Consider the following 18,955-nt stretch of genomic DNA (forward strand, 5'->3'; position numbering starts at 1 on the left):
TGGTGGAAATTGACAACAAGGGTGTTAATAGAGACTGTGACCTTATGTGATGTGAACATCAGCACACTAGAAATTGGATTTGAGACCACGATCTCATTGCTTATGGTCACAGAGCAGCAAACAGAGGGCAACAGACTTCTGTCACCGTTAACCAAGGCTGGATTTTAGAACCTGAGGCCGAGTGGTGAAATCTTTTGTAGAGCTGGGAGAAGTTTTTACCAAAACTCTTTTTCAGCAAAAAATACAGATACGGGTTGATCAAAACCTTTAGTGAATTTGTGTCAAACTCACCAATTTATTTTAATTGACTAAACAAAAATTATGAAAAAATGAAAAGGATTTTTTGTCTTGATATTTTTTCATGAATTATTTTGATTTTTGATTCAAAATGACTTTTTGGTTTGAATTCCCTTCAATTTTATTTCATTGTTTAAAAAAAACTTTAAAAAAAAGATCAAAATCAAAATAAAACATTATGTTTTGGGACAAACAAAATGTTTCATTCAACCCAAAACATTTTTTTTTTTTTACTTTTCACTTTGCTGAAAATTTCAGAACCTTTTCATTGTGGGTGAACCTGAAATAATTTTATTTTACTTTTTTTTTTTGCAACTGGCAGACAATCAGAAAACTCAGTTATTGATTATCTTTTGCTCTATTATCAATCCACTGAGCCATCCCTTCTACTGTACATTCCAGTCACTAAGTGGCACAGCAGCATTATGTGGTACCAACAATGTTACGAAGTTAGGAGCCATACACATGTATGTGATTTTATTTACACATGTAGTAAGCTGTGCTCTACCAGAAAAAGCCTGAGGCAAAGATCAGGCTGGTATTTATGATATACAGCCGTCAGCTACATCAGTTCACCTATGCTTTGATCAGATCCTAAAAACAGCATGCCTGGCTGATTACTGAATGGGAAACCTACAAGGAAACCCCAGGAAGCATTACTAGTGATTCAGTAGATGGCTCTCCTTCTTTCTGAGTCAGTCTTGATCCATGCCCCAGCATGTAGACAGGAGGTATTTGGAAGTACCCTCTTTTAGGTGAAACAAAAAATCCGAGGTACGTATACCATTAAAAAAATCTTAAAGCATTTTTCACATGAATCACAGCGTTAAGCCTGTTAATCTAGCCAAAACCCAGTTTAGGTCATTATGTTTTCCTTACCACGGCATTGTAGCTGGATTTGCTATTTTTCTTTGCTTCCTACCTAAGCCTGTTTTGTTGTGTTGCTGTGATCAGCTCAACAGCTGCCCCAGAACACCTCAGAGATTCTATATTGCTGGAGAGTAGTATACTTGTAGAACACTTTGGGATCCTTTGTGAGGCAAGGTGAACTGTAAAGTATAATGTATTATTTTTATGGTAATCTGTATATTTTGATCCTCCAGCGCTCTGGCTTCCAAAGACCCATTACAGATCTTGAAGCAAATATAAGGGGGAACTAGACATGGAGAAACTGAGCCTGAGTTTTCAAAAAGAAGATAAGTCTTTCTCCGGCCTCCTCTCTCTATATGAGGAAAACACACCCCAGAACAGGGTTCAGTCCAGTCATGTAATCACAGGTACACTGCTGTCATTTAATGGCAGTGTAATACACTTAAAGCCACAGATGGACAATTTGTTTCAGTTATATGCATAGATCCTGTTACTATTGCAGAATGTATTTCAAAGCTATATTTTTATGCTTAAAAATAAGAAGAGAATGTGAATCCTGCAGAACTGGTCTAAAAGGATATGTCTACACTGCAATTAAACACTGGTGGCTGGCCCGTGTCAGCTGACTTGTGCTCACAGGGTACGGGCAGGAGGGCTATAAAACAGCAGTGTAGACATCCAGGCTTGGTCTGGATCCCAGGCTCTGGGACCCTCTCCCCTTGCGGGATCTCAGAGCCCAGGCTCGAACCCGAATATCTACACTGCAATTTTTATAGCCCCACAGCCCAAGCCCCACGAGCATGACTCAGCTGACCTGGGCCAGCCCCAGATCTCTTAGTGTGATACAGATATATCTAGAGACACAGACTTTAAGAAGTGGGAAGAGCCTCGAAAACCAATGAAGTCAATGGGAGTTGAGAACACTTGATACTTTGCAGAATTTGCTGGGCTTATATTGCTTTTGGTTACTGCTCTGCAGTATCCCAGCAGTGATCCCATGTCTTTGTTAAGGTAAAAAACTGAAAGTATGTGGAGTGGGAAGAGCTGAAGAGAGGGAGGGGTGAAGAGGCTAAAAGCTAAATCCTGGATTTGTTATACTTTGTGGCTTTTGTAAAGTTTAGAGCATTCCTATATGACACCCCTGGGGTTAAAATAATAGAAATACTTTAGAAAACAGTACATCATCTTCCATGATAAATGATGTGCCTCATGCCTACAGGTTGGCTCCTTGGAAATTCAGTGGTGAATCTGAGATGAGTTTCTAAGCAGAGTGAATGCTTGAGGCTTCATACCATTCAGAAAACAGTAACGAGCAGTGGGCCATGATGTCACAGGTCTGAAAAAAGGAGGAAGGGATGAATTAGATGAACTGTGTTGAATGTTGTTCAGTTTGTGGGTATTCAACACAGAATTCTGAGCTCATCTGTTGTTTTAAAAAATAGATTTATGAGTTATGTTTAAGAATTATTGTAGAGTTGGTTGGAAAATGGGATTTTTTTTTCTACAGAAAATTTTAAGTTTTTATCAAAAAAACAAAAACTGAACATGTCTGGCAGAAAACTGCCAAATCTGCTCAAACTTTGGGGTTTTCAGCTTTCCAATGACAAAACAAAAATGTTCAAGGAAATTGGATGCTTTCTGTGAAAACTTTCATTTAGTTGAAAACCCATTTTCCATCCAAGAAATAGTTTTGAAGGAAAATTTTCAGCCAGACCTAATTCTTAATAAAATTTGCTGGTAATCTTTTTGCACAGTCACTTGATTCTGCTTGCAGAATTTGTACATGGATTTTAGCATGTTAGATGACAGCAGAGTGAGGCTCACAAGAAGAAAAGGCTCAGTCCTGGTCACAACTGCATATGATCATTAATAATCTGGAGGATGGTGTGGATTGCATGCTCAGCAAGTTCGCAGATGACACTAAACTGGGAGGAGTGGTAGATACGCTGGAGGGTAGGGATAGGATACAGAGGGACCTAGACAAATTAGAGGATTGGGCCAAAAGAGATCTGATGAGGTTCAACAAGGACAAGTGCAGAGTCCTGCACTTAGGATGGAAGAATCCCATGCACTGCTACAGACTAGGGACCGAGTGGCTAGGCAGCTGTTCTGCAGAAAAGGACCTAAGGGTTACAGTGGACAAGAAGCTAGATATGAGTCAACAGTATGCCCTTCTTGCTAAGAAGGCTAACAGCATTTTGAGCTGTATAAGTAGGAGCATTGCCAGCAGATTGAGGGATGTGATCATTCCCCTATATTTGGCATTGGTGAGGCCTCATCTGGAGTACTGTGTCCAGTTTTGGGCCCCACACTACAAGAAGGATGTGGAAAAATTAGAAAGAGTCCAGCATAGGGCAACAAAAATGATTAGGGGGCTGGAGCAATGATTTATGAGGAGAGGCGGAGGGAACTGGGATTATTTAGTCTGCAGAAGAAAAGAATGAGGGGGGAATTTGATAGCTGCTTTCAACCTCCTGAATGGGGGTTCCAAAGAGGATGGATCTAGACTGTTCTCAGTGGTAGCAGATGACAGAACGAGGAGTAATGGTCTCAAGTTGCAGTGGGAGAGGTTTAAGTTGGATATTAGGAAAAAGTTTTTCACTAGGAGGGTGGTGAAGCACTGGAATGGGTTACCTAGGGAGGTGGTGGAATTTCCTTTCTTAAAGGTTTATAAGGTCAGGCTTGACAAAGCCCTGGCTGGGGTGATTTAATTGGGGATTGGTCCTGCTTTGAGCAGGGGGTTGGACTAGATGACCTCCTGAGGTCTCTTTCAACTCTAATCTTCTATGGTTCTATGATTCTATGTGTATATGCTGTTTTACTAGACCGTTTGAAAACACTTTGCCATGTATCTTTTATACCAGAGCTGATGGCTGTGATGTGCACTGGATTTATAATAAAATCTGCTCCTCTCAGTTGCTTTGCTGAAGATAATGATACCCCAAATTTCAGTGGGAAATTTTATCTTGTTTCCAGATTGAGACCATTTGCCAGAAGCATAGACTAACTCTAACTCCTTTATTGCTGGAAGCTTTGCTCAACAACCACGATTTGTGCAAACAAGGCAAAATACAGTAAGTTTTTAATGCCATCCACACTTGATAATTCCTTCTAAAATAGACATTTGATTGCACAGGGTCAGCCTCGCACACAATCTACAAAGTCAGCTGCTCTGTGCGTGGTCTTCTCCCATCTCCCTGTTTTTAGGTGTATCATGGACACTTGCAATTCACAGGCTGGCCCAATCTTTTCTCTGGTAGAGACACTGAAATGGGAGATCACTCAGTGATTTTCCATATCCCTTTCCTGGGATCTTGAGGTCCCACTCTTTGTTGGGATCCCTGCCAGTTATAAGATCAAAATTGGGCTGACTTTGGTCACAGATACAGGGTAGAGCTCCTTGTAGCATGACTGGAAGGAAGAAACCAACCCAAAGCCACTTTCACATCAGCAGAACCTAGGAGAACCTTACAACAAAATCAAAGTACCTTAGCCCATACAAGGCTAATTTGCCCTTATCCTGCAGCAAAGACCTTAACCTAACTGTAGAGGAGTCTTTGTATGGATTCTCGTGTCTTGATTTAGCAGGACTCTCTTGGCTCTCAGCAAAGCACGGACTACTCAAGGTTTACCTTCCCGTACTGTACAAACCATCCATGCGCGGTGTGATATAGGGCACCTTCACTCCTATGACCTGCAGTGAAGAATTACATTTGTAAAGGATAAACTCTTCCACACACATGCCATCTTTGGCTAAGGCATTGCCTGTTAAATTAAAGCTATTTTGTTAAGGGCTTTAAACGCCACTTGCCCACAGACTGAATTACGTCTCTTTAGAGATTAAAAAATCCAATATAAACAAATCTAGGAAGCTGAATGCATGAATCATTGTTTTAGTATATACTATCCATTCTAATCTGCAGTCCAATTGTGAAGTCATTCGGGGGGGCTGTTTCTCAAGTAATTAGCAGGAATCTAGCTCTAAGCCACTTTCTGATTAAATGTGCTTAAAATCAATAAAACACCATGAGTGATTACAGTCACGTGAGATTAGCCTTGTTGAACAAGTTATGTCCTCTCTGTAACTTGTCAAAAAGAAAAATGGGGGCTAGGAGGAGGAATGCCTGATATTTCTACGCAGATTTTTTTACCTCTCTTCTTTAATTTATTTTTCCTGGAGAAGTGAGGGGATCAGTTCAGTTTCTGGAAGTTACAGGATTGGGGAGATAAAGCTTTTGTAGCATCACCAAAAAGCCACCTCAGGTTAACTAAACTGGTGGAAATCGGCATAGCTCTGTTAATTTCAACTCTCCCCACTGAGGATGTGGCCCATAAAGCAAAGTTTGTCTCCATCTTTTGTGTCAGTTGTAGATAGATAGTATTTTTAAAAATCACAGAGCTCCAAAATGCACTGGCAAATACAGAGTCTGCCCTTTGGAAAATGTTGTTCTGAATGTATAGACAGTGCATAATGTGATGTATTACATTTACGTGCACAAGCTAACCTTCATGCTGATGATTGTGGTATGCTCTGCTGCATATTTATAATGTAATTCCTTTATTTATTTCAAAAAACCTTTTCATAAATTTATTGTTTATTTTTAATGATGTCTCTGACCTCCATTACATAGCTCTCAGAAGTCAGATTGTTTGAGGGACTGTTTTCAAATATTATATTTCCTTTTAAAATGTTTGCACGTGCAGGTGCAAGAAGTTTGTGGAGTTGCTTAAGAAAGCTCATTCTGATGAGATTCCAAATTTGCCTGTTCCTTTGGGTAAGTGAAGTGGCTGTCACAAAATCACACCCATGAGATATAACAAGCATCCTGAAACACAACCTTTTCTAAGACCAAAGATTTCTGAAATATCTTCATCCTACATAGTGAGCTTTTTTCCAACAAGTGTCCTGCTGTTGATAACGCCACCCTGTCAAAGTGCCATGCTGAGCATTGGTCTTGTTTTTAAGAAATGAAAAGGTCTCAGAAGTCTGGAACTACAACAAAAGAACCTACACCCCATGACCACCAAAGCAAGTTCAGTAAATGTTTCTCTTCACTCTAAAGAGCAGTACAATGTATAGTCTCCAAAGGAAAATTGTGCATAATAAATCCCCACTCCTGGATTCATTCTGTCAGTACAGGAATTTCACTAGTTTGATGCATGCACCTGTTTGGCTGCATGTAACCTCTCTTTTTTGCAGGTTTTCCAGTTGCTGTTGCAGAATTTTCAGCTTAGAGAAAATGAAGAAATAGTGCAGAGTATAGGCCAAATCTGAAGCTGGGATAAATCGATGTTACTCGAGCATTCTTAAGGGAGCTACCCTAATTTAAACCAGCTGAGGCTCTGGCTCCATTATGCTCAGAAAATAATTGTCATCCTGGCTTCAAAGAAGACATTGGGCTGTTACTCCACTGCCTAACACCTTATGTAGGCATTTACACCAGTGCCAAGTGGGTGTAACCTGCTACCAAATCATAAGAATATTTTACATTCACTTTGCATTGGTGCAAACAACAACACATGGTGCAGGTCAATGCAGAATCAGGTCCTTTCCATGCAGAGGTGCTGAGCAACTACTTAGACATCACTGGGAGCTGTTGGTGCTTGGCTCCTGTGAAAACAAGGCCCATATTTACAATGGCAAAATAAATGCATTGTTTCAGGGAGAATCTAGCCACTAATTAAGGATCTGTTGTTCAGGTAGATTCCATTTGGCTGGCGCATCTGCACAGGGAGTCTGCTGACCATATATTCTAGTAAGGTAGCCCATGTTTGGAAATCTTCAACGTGTTTCTCTTGTTCCAGTTACCTACGCGGTTTGGGTACCGTCAAGGATTCATTTTCAATCATCTTTTCCTGTGTTTACTGATGAGTGGTACTTTTTTAACACTCCCCTTGATCACACAGTGTAATCAGCCTCACTGAGAACATGTGTATTCTGCCTATGTCTGTTGCTCATTCAATAGCCTACAAAATGCTAGCAAAGCACAGCCGTATTGCAGATTTCCCTTCCAAACTCCTCCTACAAACCACAGGCCAAATTCTAGACTTGGATGTACTGATGGGGCTCTCACTGAAATTCATGGTAGTGACTCACAGGCAAGTAAATCCAGAATTTGGCCTAAATGAGCCAGATTAGGAGAGGAGTACATGGGATTAGACATATTTTACATGCCAAGAGATAGCAGAGAGCAGTACAAATGGCATAAATTACAATAGCCCTACCTTTTACATTTGTAGCTACTTACATTCTCCTGTTAGTTGCTTTTGCTCCTACCAGTCTTCCCTTCTAGTCTCTTTGTAGGTGAGTCACACTAGTTTAGACTCGCTCAGATTCCAGGGACAAATTCTAAGGAGTTGTGTAAGTGACACCTGGGTAATGGGTTTCAATTGGAGGGAGTCTGTGAGTGCAAGTTAGAGTAACTTGCACAATGAGGGGGCTAAAAGCAACTGTAAATCCCACCAGCTTCGACTCCTTTAGATTCTTCCATGCACACTGACTCACTTCTGAATTTTGATCTTCCTGTCCAGAGCTTATTTCAGACAGTTAATTAGCACATTCTTGGCTGTCAGTAGCTGGACTGTGCATTCCTGAGAGGCACATGTTTTATGCACATAGATAATCACCAGAGCATTTATGTGCATAGATAATCACAATAGTTTACAAAAATTCACTGGGCCTTGATAATTACTCTAGTTTGCTTTTTCTCTTTCATTTGTCTTAATGCAGTCTCCTTCTTCCCTGCTCTAACTTGATTGAAAAAACACAGGTAGATTTCCTTCAGACTCACCAGTTCCTTTTGGTTCTACTGAATTTTTGACTGGCTGTAGTCACAAATATATCAGGTGAACCTGAGCTGTATTTAAGGACCATAGTTTTGTGTGAAAAAGGTGATTGTTTCAGGTGAGTTTTGCTTTGAAATTTCAGATTCTTTCAAAGAGGAAAAACCAGGATGAAGACAGAGTTGTTTTAAAAAAAAAGTGGAATGCTTAGTTTTCAAAATTTTCCAGGAGATGTTAATACCTCCTTACAGTTTGTCCTGTTTGGAAAGGCTATTTCCAAACTGTAGTGTGAAACAAAAATTATTCATTTAAAAAGACTTGAATAATATATAATATAAACAAATAATATAAAGTCTAGTTGAATAATTAGTGAAAATTGTCTCACATCACAAAATTTATATCCCAATCCAGATTTTAAAACCCCAACATGTCTGGGATGTTTGTAAGGAGGGGTTTGGTTCAGCTAATGACTATTTGCAAAATTTGGATTCAGCTCCACATTTAGATTTTGAATGTCCTGAAGGACCCTGATGTGTGAGGTAGGATTCATCATTTGGATTCGGGCCCAGCTTTAATAATGAATGTGTTTGCTTATATAGAGGCAGCTGGTTTTTGAGGCTACTTCTTCCTGCTTCTGGTTTTTCAAAGCTGAAATGAAGGCTGGATTGTGAGCTATTGACAGGGACACTACACTAATCTAATAGTCTTTAGAAAGTGTTATGGGGTTTTTAATATTCACATGATGGCCAAACCCTGTGTTCAGCCAATCATAATCATAGCATAGGAGCATATTCAGGGTTCTAAGTTTGGACATGAACGTATAACCATCTGGTTGGAGACAAACCAGCTGTCTGTTGAACTATAAACACCTTTCATTCATAGTGATAATTCATCTTTCCTACCATTGAAATTTTATGCTGCAATCTATCTTGCTGTGCATAAATCAATGTAATCTCCAAATAGATGGTTATTAAGCAGGTATTGGAAGAGAACTGATTTATACTACTTAGCCAGAGAATCGTGTACAAGGGCTTGAATTTTAAGCTGTAACAGCGTAACTGTGAAAACACAGGGATGGGTTGAGCCTGTTAGGTATTGATCCCCTTGCATAGGGGAAAGCTTACTTGTGTGCGTAGGTGTGGGGGACAGAGAGGAGAGAGCATGCCTGGCATATAATCCCTTGATGGAGTGCAGTATGTGCAGTCCTTTGTAGCTGGCCAGCTCTGGAAAGTGAACACACCTGAACTAAAACTAGGGAAAAAACTGGCCTCTCCAAACCCTTGCACATTTTACATGTGCTGGATAGGACACTTACAGCAGTAAAAAAAAAGATGGTAACAGAGATTAGAAGCCGGGAATAGACACCACTGGTAACAAACTAGTGATAGGTACCCAGATGCCTGAGTGGGTAATGAGTGGTAATGGTAATGAGTGGGATTTGAGAGGCTGAGCCAAATGCTGCCCTGAAGTGTGTGTCTATCACTGGAATTGCATGGGGTCAGCACAGAATTTGACCCAGGGGAAGTGGGATATGTACAAAGGCTAGATTTTCCCTTAAAGAGAGGGGGAGAAAGAGGAGTTTTAACCCCACTCTTGGCTGCATTGTGTGTCTGTCTATAATCTTGAATTTAAAAAAAGTTCCCATAAAACTATACCAAAGGCAATAAAGCGAGGCACAGAATTCACCAATACAAAGTATTGAGATAGATGAGGTTATGAGACGGTCGACTGCCCTTTTGTTTTCAGTGCACGTGGGAAAACTGTGTAACAAAATGAGGGTTTGAGCCAGTTCCCCCCACAGAGAAGGGACTATATTTGGTAAAAGTAGGAAAAAGAATTTTTATGATTCCTTATGATTTTTTTAAAATTAACATTAAAACTCTATTCTTCTTCGCCCACTCCAACACCTAAACGCCTGATCCTGCACTCAGTTACACCAATGTAAATCCATAGTGATTCCATGGTGTTAGGAGGAGTCAGTATGGATTAATATATGTGTAACTGGTAGCAGAATCTGGCTCTGGAGACTTTAGGAGCATATGGGACCCTAAAGTGTGGCAGGTGCTGTTTGGAAAATGGTACTCACAGAGCCCAGCTGGTAGCCACAGCTGAAATCTGCATAATCAAAATCTTCAGACTCAGCTGCCTTGCCTGGTTCCATTTCCATGGAAACAGATGCAGGACTGTAGAAAATTATGTACAGGTGTTTCCATTAAAAGGTCATTGTTCGCCAACAGATATAACACAATGCTAACTGACATGCTTAAGTTAGTTCCCTGTATTTAGAACAGGAAATAGTGGCCATCTCTTAGATATCTCTGGGTAGTAATTTTTGACAAACGCTGCTATTTCATTAATGGGAACCTCTGTGGGTGCTTTATTATCACACTGTTTCTACAGTATCCAGGCAACACTTAGATCTGTTTTGGCCCATATCTTTGTGCCCTCCTCTACCTTTCTGCCCAAAGCAACCTTGCATAAACTCCTAGTTCTGTTATAATTTCCTTCAAATGGGTCTGCCAACCATCGTTCTGTTAGGGCTGGCTAGGAAATGGAATGTTTCTCTGACAGGAAACATTGACATTCCAAAGTTAGGTTCCATCCTGAATCGGCCCGGAAACTGGAAATATTGGAAAACTTTACTGGATGAAACACGGCAAAATATTTCAGATCAGAAATCTCAAAATGAAGCCTTTAAACACGGCAACATATTTTGTTTTAATTCTCATGATTGGAAAATTACAAACAAGGTTGCCCACATTGCTGTGTTCTCACCCAAAATGTTGATGAACCCATGTTTCCAGAGGAATATTTTTACGTGAAATTTTTTGACCAGTTGCACTTACTCCAAAACATCAACACAATTCTGATTGCTTCCTTGCTGAAATTCACTCGGCTTGAGCTGTAACCTATCTATTTTACATCAATTGGAACATAACTGCCTACAAAGCATTTTGTGATTGCTTTACATGAAAGATACCGTACAATTGACCAGTTGTGTTTCTGCTGTGATTGGCTGCAGCGAGACTGGATACCTGTGTGACCCATTTGAATAGAGGGAGGGATTTCTCACCATAAACTGAAGGTGCAGAGCTGCTCTGTGGAGACTGCTCCATCCCCATTGCTGGAGAATCCTTCAAAGTCCTTGCCCACACAAGGATCCCCTCCAGAGATACTCACTGAATTTACGGAGATGGTACATGACCACCTCACTTGCACAGCAGAACAGAACTGGTTCTCAATGGAGGGGGAAGCTTTTGCCTAAGAGAGAAGTTAACTTACTAGAGTGATTGAAAAACTAAAAGTAGCACCTTCATTCCCTGCGCAATGGTGGGCAAACTGAGTATCGAGATCATCAATAACAGCCAGGCCAGTTGGGCATTTGAACTCAAGCATTTGCTCATATTTTAAAAATGTACTTGAAAGTGTATATTGCTCTAAGTGTTGGTGACATAGTCCTTCATGTTTATTCAAGCCCTGATCCAGTGCTTGAGTAAGGTTATTTCCATTGACTTCAATGAGCATTGCATCAGGCTCGTCGTTTCCAAAACCCATCATTGTGATTATTTTTATGGAGCACCTGGATGCAAAAAATTCTTACAAATGTTTCCATTTTAGGGGAATTCAAAGAGCAAATCCGCGATGATGTGGCTGCCCATCTGGTATGCTCAATAGAATGGATATAACCAAATAGCTGATAAGTATCTTTGGTTGGTATGTTATAGATGATCTTTTATATAACAGTCTCTACAACAGAGAAGGCAAGTCTGTAACTTGTTTTTTCTTAATTAATAAACCAAATATTAATATCCAGTCAACAGCATGAGCCAAATCCTGTGCCTTCTGAAGTCATTAACGGTTTTTCCTGTGCCTCAATACCCTAAAACTCAGCCCCGCAAAGCACCGAAGTGCATGTGTAACTTTAACATATGAGTACTCCTGTTGGCTTCAGTGGAATGACTTTCATGCTTAAAGTTTCACAAGTTAGTGAATTGGGGCCTTATGACTTAATGAGAAAGGACATCCCCAGTCTTTCCTTTGTGTTCTCATTTAACATTGATATGAAGCTTACTTTTCTGGGGCCTGGTGCACAGGCATTTAGAATCTTTGACTTTCCCATTGGAATTCTGTCATGCTGCAGCTAGGTGCAACTGACCACATGGATAATAACAATATACTGGCTCTTATTAAAGTAAGGAGTGGTCATGATGTTAGTGTCAATGTCTTAAGGTCATTGTGCGTGAGAGATAATGACCTTCACCCACAGATGACAGGGTTTGAAATGTAAATCTAATGGATTGAGAAGAGCCTTTGTTGCTGGTAGCCATTTCGAAGAAACTGTTATTTTCCCAGTACTTTGCCTTAAGGTTCCAACAGAAATGTAAACATTGTTTTTCAGTTAAGGAATTTAGCACAATTGAGATGTACTGTTGAAAATGTGCTACATAAGAGCTAGCTATTTTTGTTGTTATTTATTATTATTAAAAGTGACCCAGTCTCTCTCTACACTTGCTTCCTGCTGTAAAACACTTCAGAAAATAATATCAATATTGGCAGCCCACGTGAAAGGAAATAATGACAAAATCCCCTCAGTCTTGGCTTGAGAGCTGTCTTCTGACTACTATTGCAAATGAGGTTGTGGAAATGTGCAGTGATGCTACATGGTTTAACGGCTGATAGCTAAAGCTAGACGAATTCAGAGTGGGAAGAAAGCATATATTGTTAACAATGCGGGTAATTAACCAATGGAACAACTTACCAAGGGTGAAGGTGGATTCTCCATCACTGACAATTGTTAAATCAAGATTGGATGTTTTACTAAAAGATCTGCTCTAGGAATTATTTTGGGGAAGTTCCCTGGCCTGTGTAATACAGCAGGTCAGACTAGATTATCACAATGGTCCCTGCTGGCCTTGGAATTGATGAATCTATGAAAAAATACCTGCTCCCTTGGTAAGAAATGGGGTAATCACAGCTCGACTTCCTCAACCCATCCCTTCGTGACTATCAATTGACAGAGAGCTCCAGGGTCACTGGGTTTCATCCCAGGATGAGGGATTTTTCTTGTTGCTTTGTTTTTAATTTCCTTGTGATTTAATATTTGGACATCAATGTGATTTCAATGGGATTTAAGCTCCATAATCCATATTTAAAAACTTCACTGTGGGTTTAGGAGCCTACCTTTACACTCCCAGGTTTGAAAGTTTTGGCCCATTATTCCTTGAGGGTAAATACTTGCTGGACTGTGTTTCTGCTGAAGCCTCCACCAGCTGACGAGGATGTCTTAAGGGTATCCAGACTTGGAAATTGCCCTGACTCGGCCTTTGGTGGTCAGCAGTCAGTGCAGCACACCAGTGCATACCCTGGAAGCATAGACAAAGGCTATTGACTGGGCAGAAATCAACCTCAGTTACTGAATCCAACCCCTCCTTGTCTACATGTGCGGGGTCAGCACAAGTGCAGCTTCAGCAATGACTGAGTTCGGGCTATTTCCAGAGGTAGACAAAACTCTAGACCAAGCCCATGACTGTGGTGTTCATAGCTGCCTTAAACACAAAAATATTCTGTGGTTGCCATTTATCCAGCATGACACTGTCGCTAATAGTTTTAATCTTTCGTTTCCATTTAAATTTCTTAGTAGCGACTTGTGATTGAACAGCAGGGACTTAATTTTCTTTGCACTCGCCATTGACTGAAAAAAATTCTCATGTGGAGGAAACCACTGCTTTAGACCCCATACAGTGCTACCAGTTACTCCGTAGGCCTCATTCTTTCGCTTGGCACCATATCATGGATTACTGTGAGTGGGGACCTTCCTAGCATAACAAATTGCTTTTATGGCACCCCTAGTAGAAACAGGATGCTAATTAGCCATGCATCATGAGACTCTGCCATTCAGAGGAATATTTGCTGAAGGAAAAGAGAGGAATTTCACAGATAACTTTAAAAACAGCCATTGTCTGAACTGTTAAAATGGGGTGCGGGGAGGGTGGTCAAAGAAAAAACTGAATGTGACTAATATGTTCAGTAGCCAGGGAAGAGGCAGGAAATGAGGGAAGGGAACAGAGTTGGCAAATGTATGCTGGCTGTCTTCAGGTCACAGCTCTAAACTATGGTGAGTAGGCTTGAAAATAACCTGTTGTGCCAACTATGCACTGTAGCTAATCATTAAAATGCAATGCACTGGCAACTGTCCCAGTGAAGTGAGGAAGCTGGTTATCAGAAAACCCATTAAGTGAGTTCTGGGCAACGATGGGCCTTGTTACATTTTTTCTTCCAAGTAAGGATGGTCAGACTGAGAAGGAGGGGTGTACTGTGTTGGGCAATGCCTTGTGGTTGCGTCACACCAGCCTAGGGAGATCTGTTGTACCTCAGTTCTCCTCTTCCTGGGATCAACTCTATCTTCCCTCTGCAGAAAACTATTCATGGTTAGTCTTTGATTCACACTGTTCAGACCTTTCCTTTGCAGGAAAACACCAAAGAGCATGAAATTCTTGCTTACAAGACTTGGGCTCGAAACTATCTTGCCACTGAAGGAAAAGAAAGACCAGTGATCCAGTCTTTCTCCAGTCTGACTGACTTCAGTGACTCTGAAGAGCAGGAGGCCTGAATAGACCGGTTCAGAAAACAAGAGAGCTCTTTATTTGTGTGATATAAAAAACACAGGTAATGTTTTAAAAGACAGCCTGTAGGCTTTACTCAATGGACCACCCACATGAGCAAGGGATCAGAGCTATTCTTTGAAAGTAATTCACTTTCTAAAACACTCGAAGTCAGAGGGATGTCAGTCTGGGTTCTATTCCCAGCTCCACTATGAACTACTTGCATGACACTGGGCAAGTCACTGAAAGTCTCTGTGACTTATTTTCCTTATATGTACAATAGAGATAATAATACTGCCCAATGTCAGATGAGTGTTGCGTGCACTTGAATATTCTGCCAGTGACTGTTGTAGGAATGCCTGTGAATAAATACATCTCAAAAGAAAAATATTAATGACTATTGAAGCCAGAAGAAAGGGTCTGAAAGTCAGGAGGGTCATATTCTGCTTTTGGGTGCACATATGTGGCTCCTTTGGCTTTACAAGCTACCTGCTGTCATCTCCATTGCAGTTTCTCCCTTCCACCAGCCAGATGTCCTCCTGATAGATCCCCTTAGCTGCTTGGCTAGTTCCCAGCTTGAGGGAGGGCTGAAGAACTGACAACAGGGTGAAGTGGGCAGGCTGAGGACAAGGGTTGTTGCCAGTAGGCAAGAGGGGTTTTGCACCAGTAACAGATTCCCATCCACACTGCCTAGTGCCCAAAAGGCCTGCCTCCTCCTAACATAGCCTCCCCTCCTGGCTGAGCCTTAATGTTTAAGAACTGGCCAGTCTCCAAGCTGTTAAATACCTGATGCTTAGCCAGTGTCCTCAGGATTAATGTATAGATATTTGCCAGGCAATAACTGTATCATAACAGAGACTGTACATAACAACATACCTCTCTTTTGCCTTTGGTCACACAAACACCCCCCCTCCCCACCCACCCCCAGTAAAAAAAGAATTTCACTGGCACAGTTAGGCAGGGCAGGAAAAGAAGAGGACTCAACTGTTCCCTTTTGGTGACCAGTCCGCAGTGGTTTGTTTGTTGATTATTCCCTGGCTCTGAATAGTCAATAATGTCCTATCCAGGGAGTATATTGTGACTCTCCATAGAGCTCTCTAAAAAAGAAAAGGAGTACTTGTGGCACCTTAGAGACTAACAAATTTATTAGAGCATAAGCTTTCGTGAGCTACAGCTCACTTCATCGGATGCATTTGGTGGAAAAAACAGAAGAGAGATTTATATACACACACACAGAGAACATGAAACAATGGGTTTATCATACACACTGTAAGGAGATTGATCACTTAAGATAAGCCATCAGCAGCAGCAGGGGGGGGAAAGGAGGAAAACCTTTCATGGTGACAAGCAAGGTAGGCTAATTCCAGCAGTTAACAAGAATATCAGAGGAACAGTGGGGGGTGGGGTGGGAGGGAGAAATACCATGGGGAAATAGTTTTACTTTGTGTAATGACTCATCCATTCCCAGTCTCTATTCAAGCCTAAATTAATTGTATCCAGTTTGCAAATTAATTCCAATTCAGCAGTCTCTCCTTGGAGTCTGTTTTTGAAGCTTTTTTGTTGAAGGATAGCCACTCTTAGGTCTGTGATCGAGTGACCAGAGAGATTGAAGTGTTCTCCAACTGGTTTTTGAATGTTATAATCACCTAGTCTTTTGCTAAACATATGCTCTTGGTCTGCTATGAGACCTTTCTGTAACTTCCCCACCTTCATATGAATCACACTCCACAGTGCTCAAAGATGAGTTTGGATCAAATGTGCTAACATTTAGGTTTCTTCCCTGTACAGTCTGTTTGGGTCCGATCAGTTCTATCTGATGGAACAGGATATTCACCTGGCTCCCATCACACAATATCTGAGCTCTGCAGGTTTTACCAAAGTCCTCTTTGGTTTGCTGGACTTTGGCTTTTTGGCAAAATGAAGTACATGCTTTGAGTACACGCTAAGTAACAATTTACTATGATGGCTTCTTTCATGCCTCTTTGACCCTCCTATAAATGGGGAATCTATAACTTTTATGGTATTTGGGAACCATATTCTAATAAGGAACAAGAGTCATCAAAGCGTTTGATTTTTGCTGAAGGAAATGAGTTGATAATCTGTAGAAAAATGAACCAGGTTTTTTTTTAAGTCTTTTTTTTTTAAATGTAGGCATGCTGGAAAAGGAAAAAGCAAAGCGTCTAATCCACAATTACAACCTCATGTATGATCTATCTCTGAGTCCTCTGAAAATTGATCAAGCTTTCCGAAACTTCTGTTCTGGAGAAAACATGCCATTGCAGCCGCTGCTGCAGTATTTAATAGAGTTGTAACAAATACTTACTGTACCATTCTCATGAATTCTGTTTTTCACCCAATGACAAATTTCTCACAAACTGAACATTGGTGATGTGCTAATTACGACAGCATGTTAATAACTTTCCATACTCTAAAAAGGAGGACGCAAAAACAGAAACAGCTGCATCTTATACCTGAGTGAAATGTTAATAAAGTTGCTGGGTTTGAAATAAAACTAAATGGCCATGTAGAGTCAGGGCTCTGTCTCTGATACTTAGAGATGAGCTCAAGCTTCAGAATTCACAGACTGATGTAGTTCTGGACTTCTAACCCCAAAGCCTGAGAATATCTGGATTGGAATTCTGGATCCACTCATTATAAAGATAGCAATATTTGGATGAAGGGCTACATCTGGATTTTGAACACTGTCCAGATGTTCAAATTTGGGCCCAATCTCTGTTGATTATGGTGATAAAATTGATAGATTATTTCAGTGAGATTTTAAATCAAGAAAATGGGAAAGTTGTCACTCTTAAGAACATCCACTTGTTTGAAAGATTCTACTGGTTCTAAAGGAATTCTCCATCTTAATAACTGAGAACGCTCTCTAGAACTGATAGACTATTTCAAACCACTGAGACTTTTTAAGCACATCCACTGTAGGTCATTCAAGCAGGCCTATAAACTATAGTCTTCATATATTAGCATTGCAGAAAATAACCCAAAACTGACCCTGAAGACTCACCTAAGTGCCTTAATGTTTTTATTGTCCCTAACTTCCTCTTCTGCAACCCCAACCCCTCTCCCTAATGATGTTTCCTGTTCTTGTTCTTGTCTTTACCCTAGGGACAAATTCCGAAAACCTTACTTAGCATGGGCCTCATTTCAGGAAAACCTTTAAGTACATGGTGTAAACTTTAAGCACATGCTTAAGTCCCATTCACTTCAATGGGACTTAAACACATGCTGAAAGTTAAGCATGTGTTTAAGTGCCCAGACCAAAGAGGGACGTTTTACAGGGTCAGGTCAGCACATATTCCACGAATATTCCACCGAAGTCAGTGGGATACTGTGCTTTTGGGAGTATGCATTAGACTTGGTAGTGAGCGGCTGCAGCATCATGCCCATAGATTGTAAACTCTTTGGGGTGGGGAATCTTCAGAGCATCTTACACATCTATGGTGCTAAATAGATAGTCATAATAACAGGTTGCATAGCTGCTGTTCTGCTTAATTCATAACGTGGTGGTGAAGTGTGTGATGTTTCCTAGGGCAGGATCTAACAGTAACATTCTTTATCTGCATAAAGTTTAATGTGTGTTATTATTAGGGTGTGACATTTAAATTTAAGATTAAAGGGTGGGATTTTCAAATAAATTTAGGGGAGTTAGGTGCCCAACTCTCATTCAATTCCAGTGGGATTTTGAACATCTTAGCCTAAAAGCTTGTGGGTCAGAACTGAAAGAAACCCTTTCTTTCAGAGCTGAAAGAAATGAAGTTACTAATATTGAAATTACTTGGGATGCACAATATATTGTAAAGTCTGATATTCAGTGTTCTAAAGCCATGTTAGACCCTGAATTTACAATTGTAACTATACCTTCCCTGCTTTAAAACACAGATGTTCTTGTCCCATGGGGAGTACCTCTAGTTTGTATGAAAATGTACATGTTCTGTTGTGAAGCTATGTGATGTTCTTATCTGAGAAATAGGTTTTTTTAAAACCTTACACTTGAGCAATTGTCTACCTGTGTTTCTGTGTTGTGTACTTTGAAAAACAGGTTTCGTCTTTTTGCTTTATAGAGTATCGGTACAGGAGAGGTCTGAGTGCCGGACACTCAGTGTAGCCTTGGGAAAGCTTGGAATCAGGCTAGTCTGTGAACCTATTGCTCAATCTTAGCCTCTGCAACGACTCATGTGGATAGTGCTCTCCAATAAGGAAGGGGTTCATAATCTGGCCCATAGAAATTAGAGGTGGAAGAGACCTAGGCCCAGATTCTTTTAAAGGCATTTAAGCATTGTTCTGCTCTGCGTTGCAAGGTCTATGTGACTTAAATGGCAGATTCCCGTTTTCAGAAGTGACTTAGGCACTTAGCCATTTAAGTCACTTGGGCCTTATATTGCTGA

General features: G+C 40.6%; 1 protein-coding gene across 1 annotated transcript in view; it reads left to right on the forward strand.

The window, feature by feature from the left end:
* C8H1orf87 (chromosome 8 C1orf87 homolog) overlaps positions 1-17,252 on the forward strand; it is a 30,836-nt gene extending 13,584 nt beyond the window's left edge. Inside the window, 8 exon segments of the mRNA XM_043490930.1 lie at positions 1,401-1,439; positions 1,441-1,528; positions 4,144-4,241; positions 5,872-5,942; positions 11,569-11,612; positions 14,420-14,577; positions 14,579-14,616; positions 16,704-17,252. Of these exon segments, the coding sequence (XP_043346865.1) occupies positions 1,401-1,439; positions 1,441-1,528; positions 4,144-4,241; positions 5,872-5,942; positions 11,569-11,612; positions 14,420-14,577; positions 14,579-14,616; positions 16,704-16,864 (697 nt within the window). The 3' untranslated portion in view covers positions 16,865-17,252.
* The last annotated feature ends 1,703 nt before the right edge of the window (positions 17,253-18,955 follow it).

The sequence above is a fragment of the Dermochelys coriacea genome, chromosome 8 (assembly GCF_009764565.3).
Source record: "Dermochelys coriacea isolate rDerCor1 chromosome 8, rDerCor1.pri.v4, whole genome shotgun sequence".
NCBI lineage: Eukaryota > Metazoa > Chordata > Testudines > Dermochelyidae > Dermochelys > Dermochelys coriacea.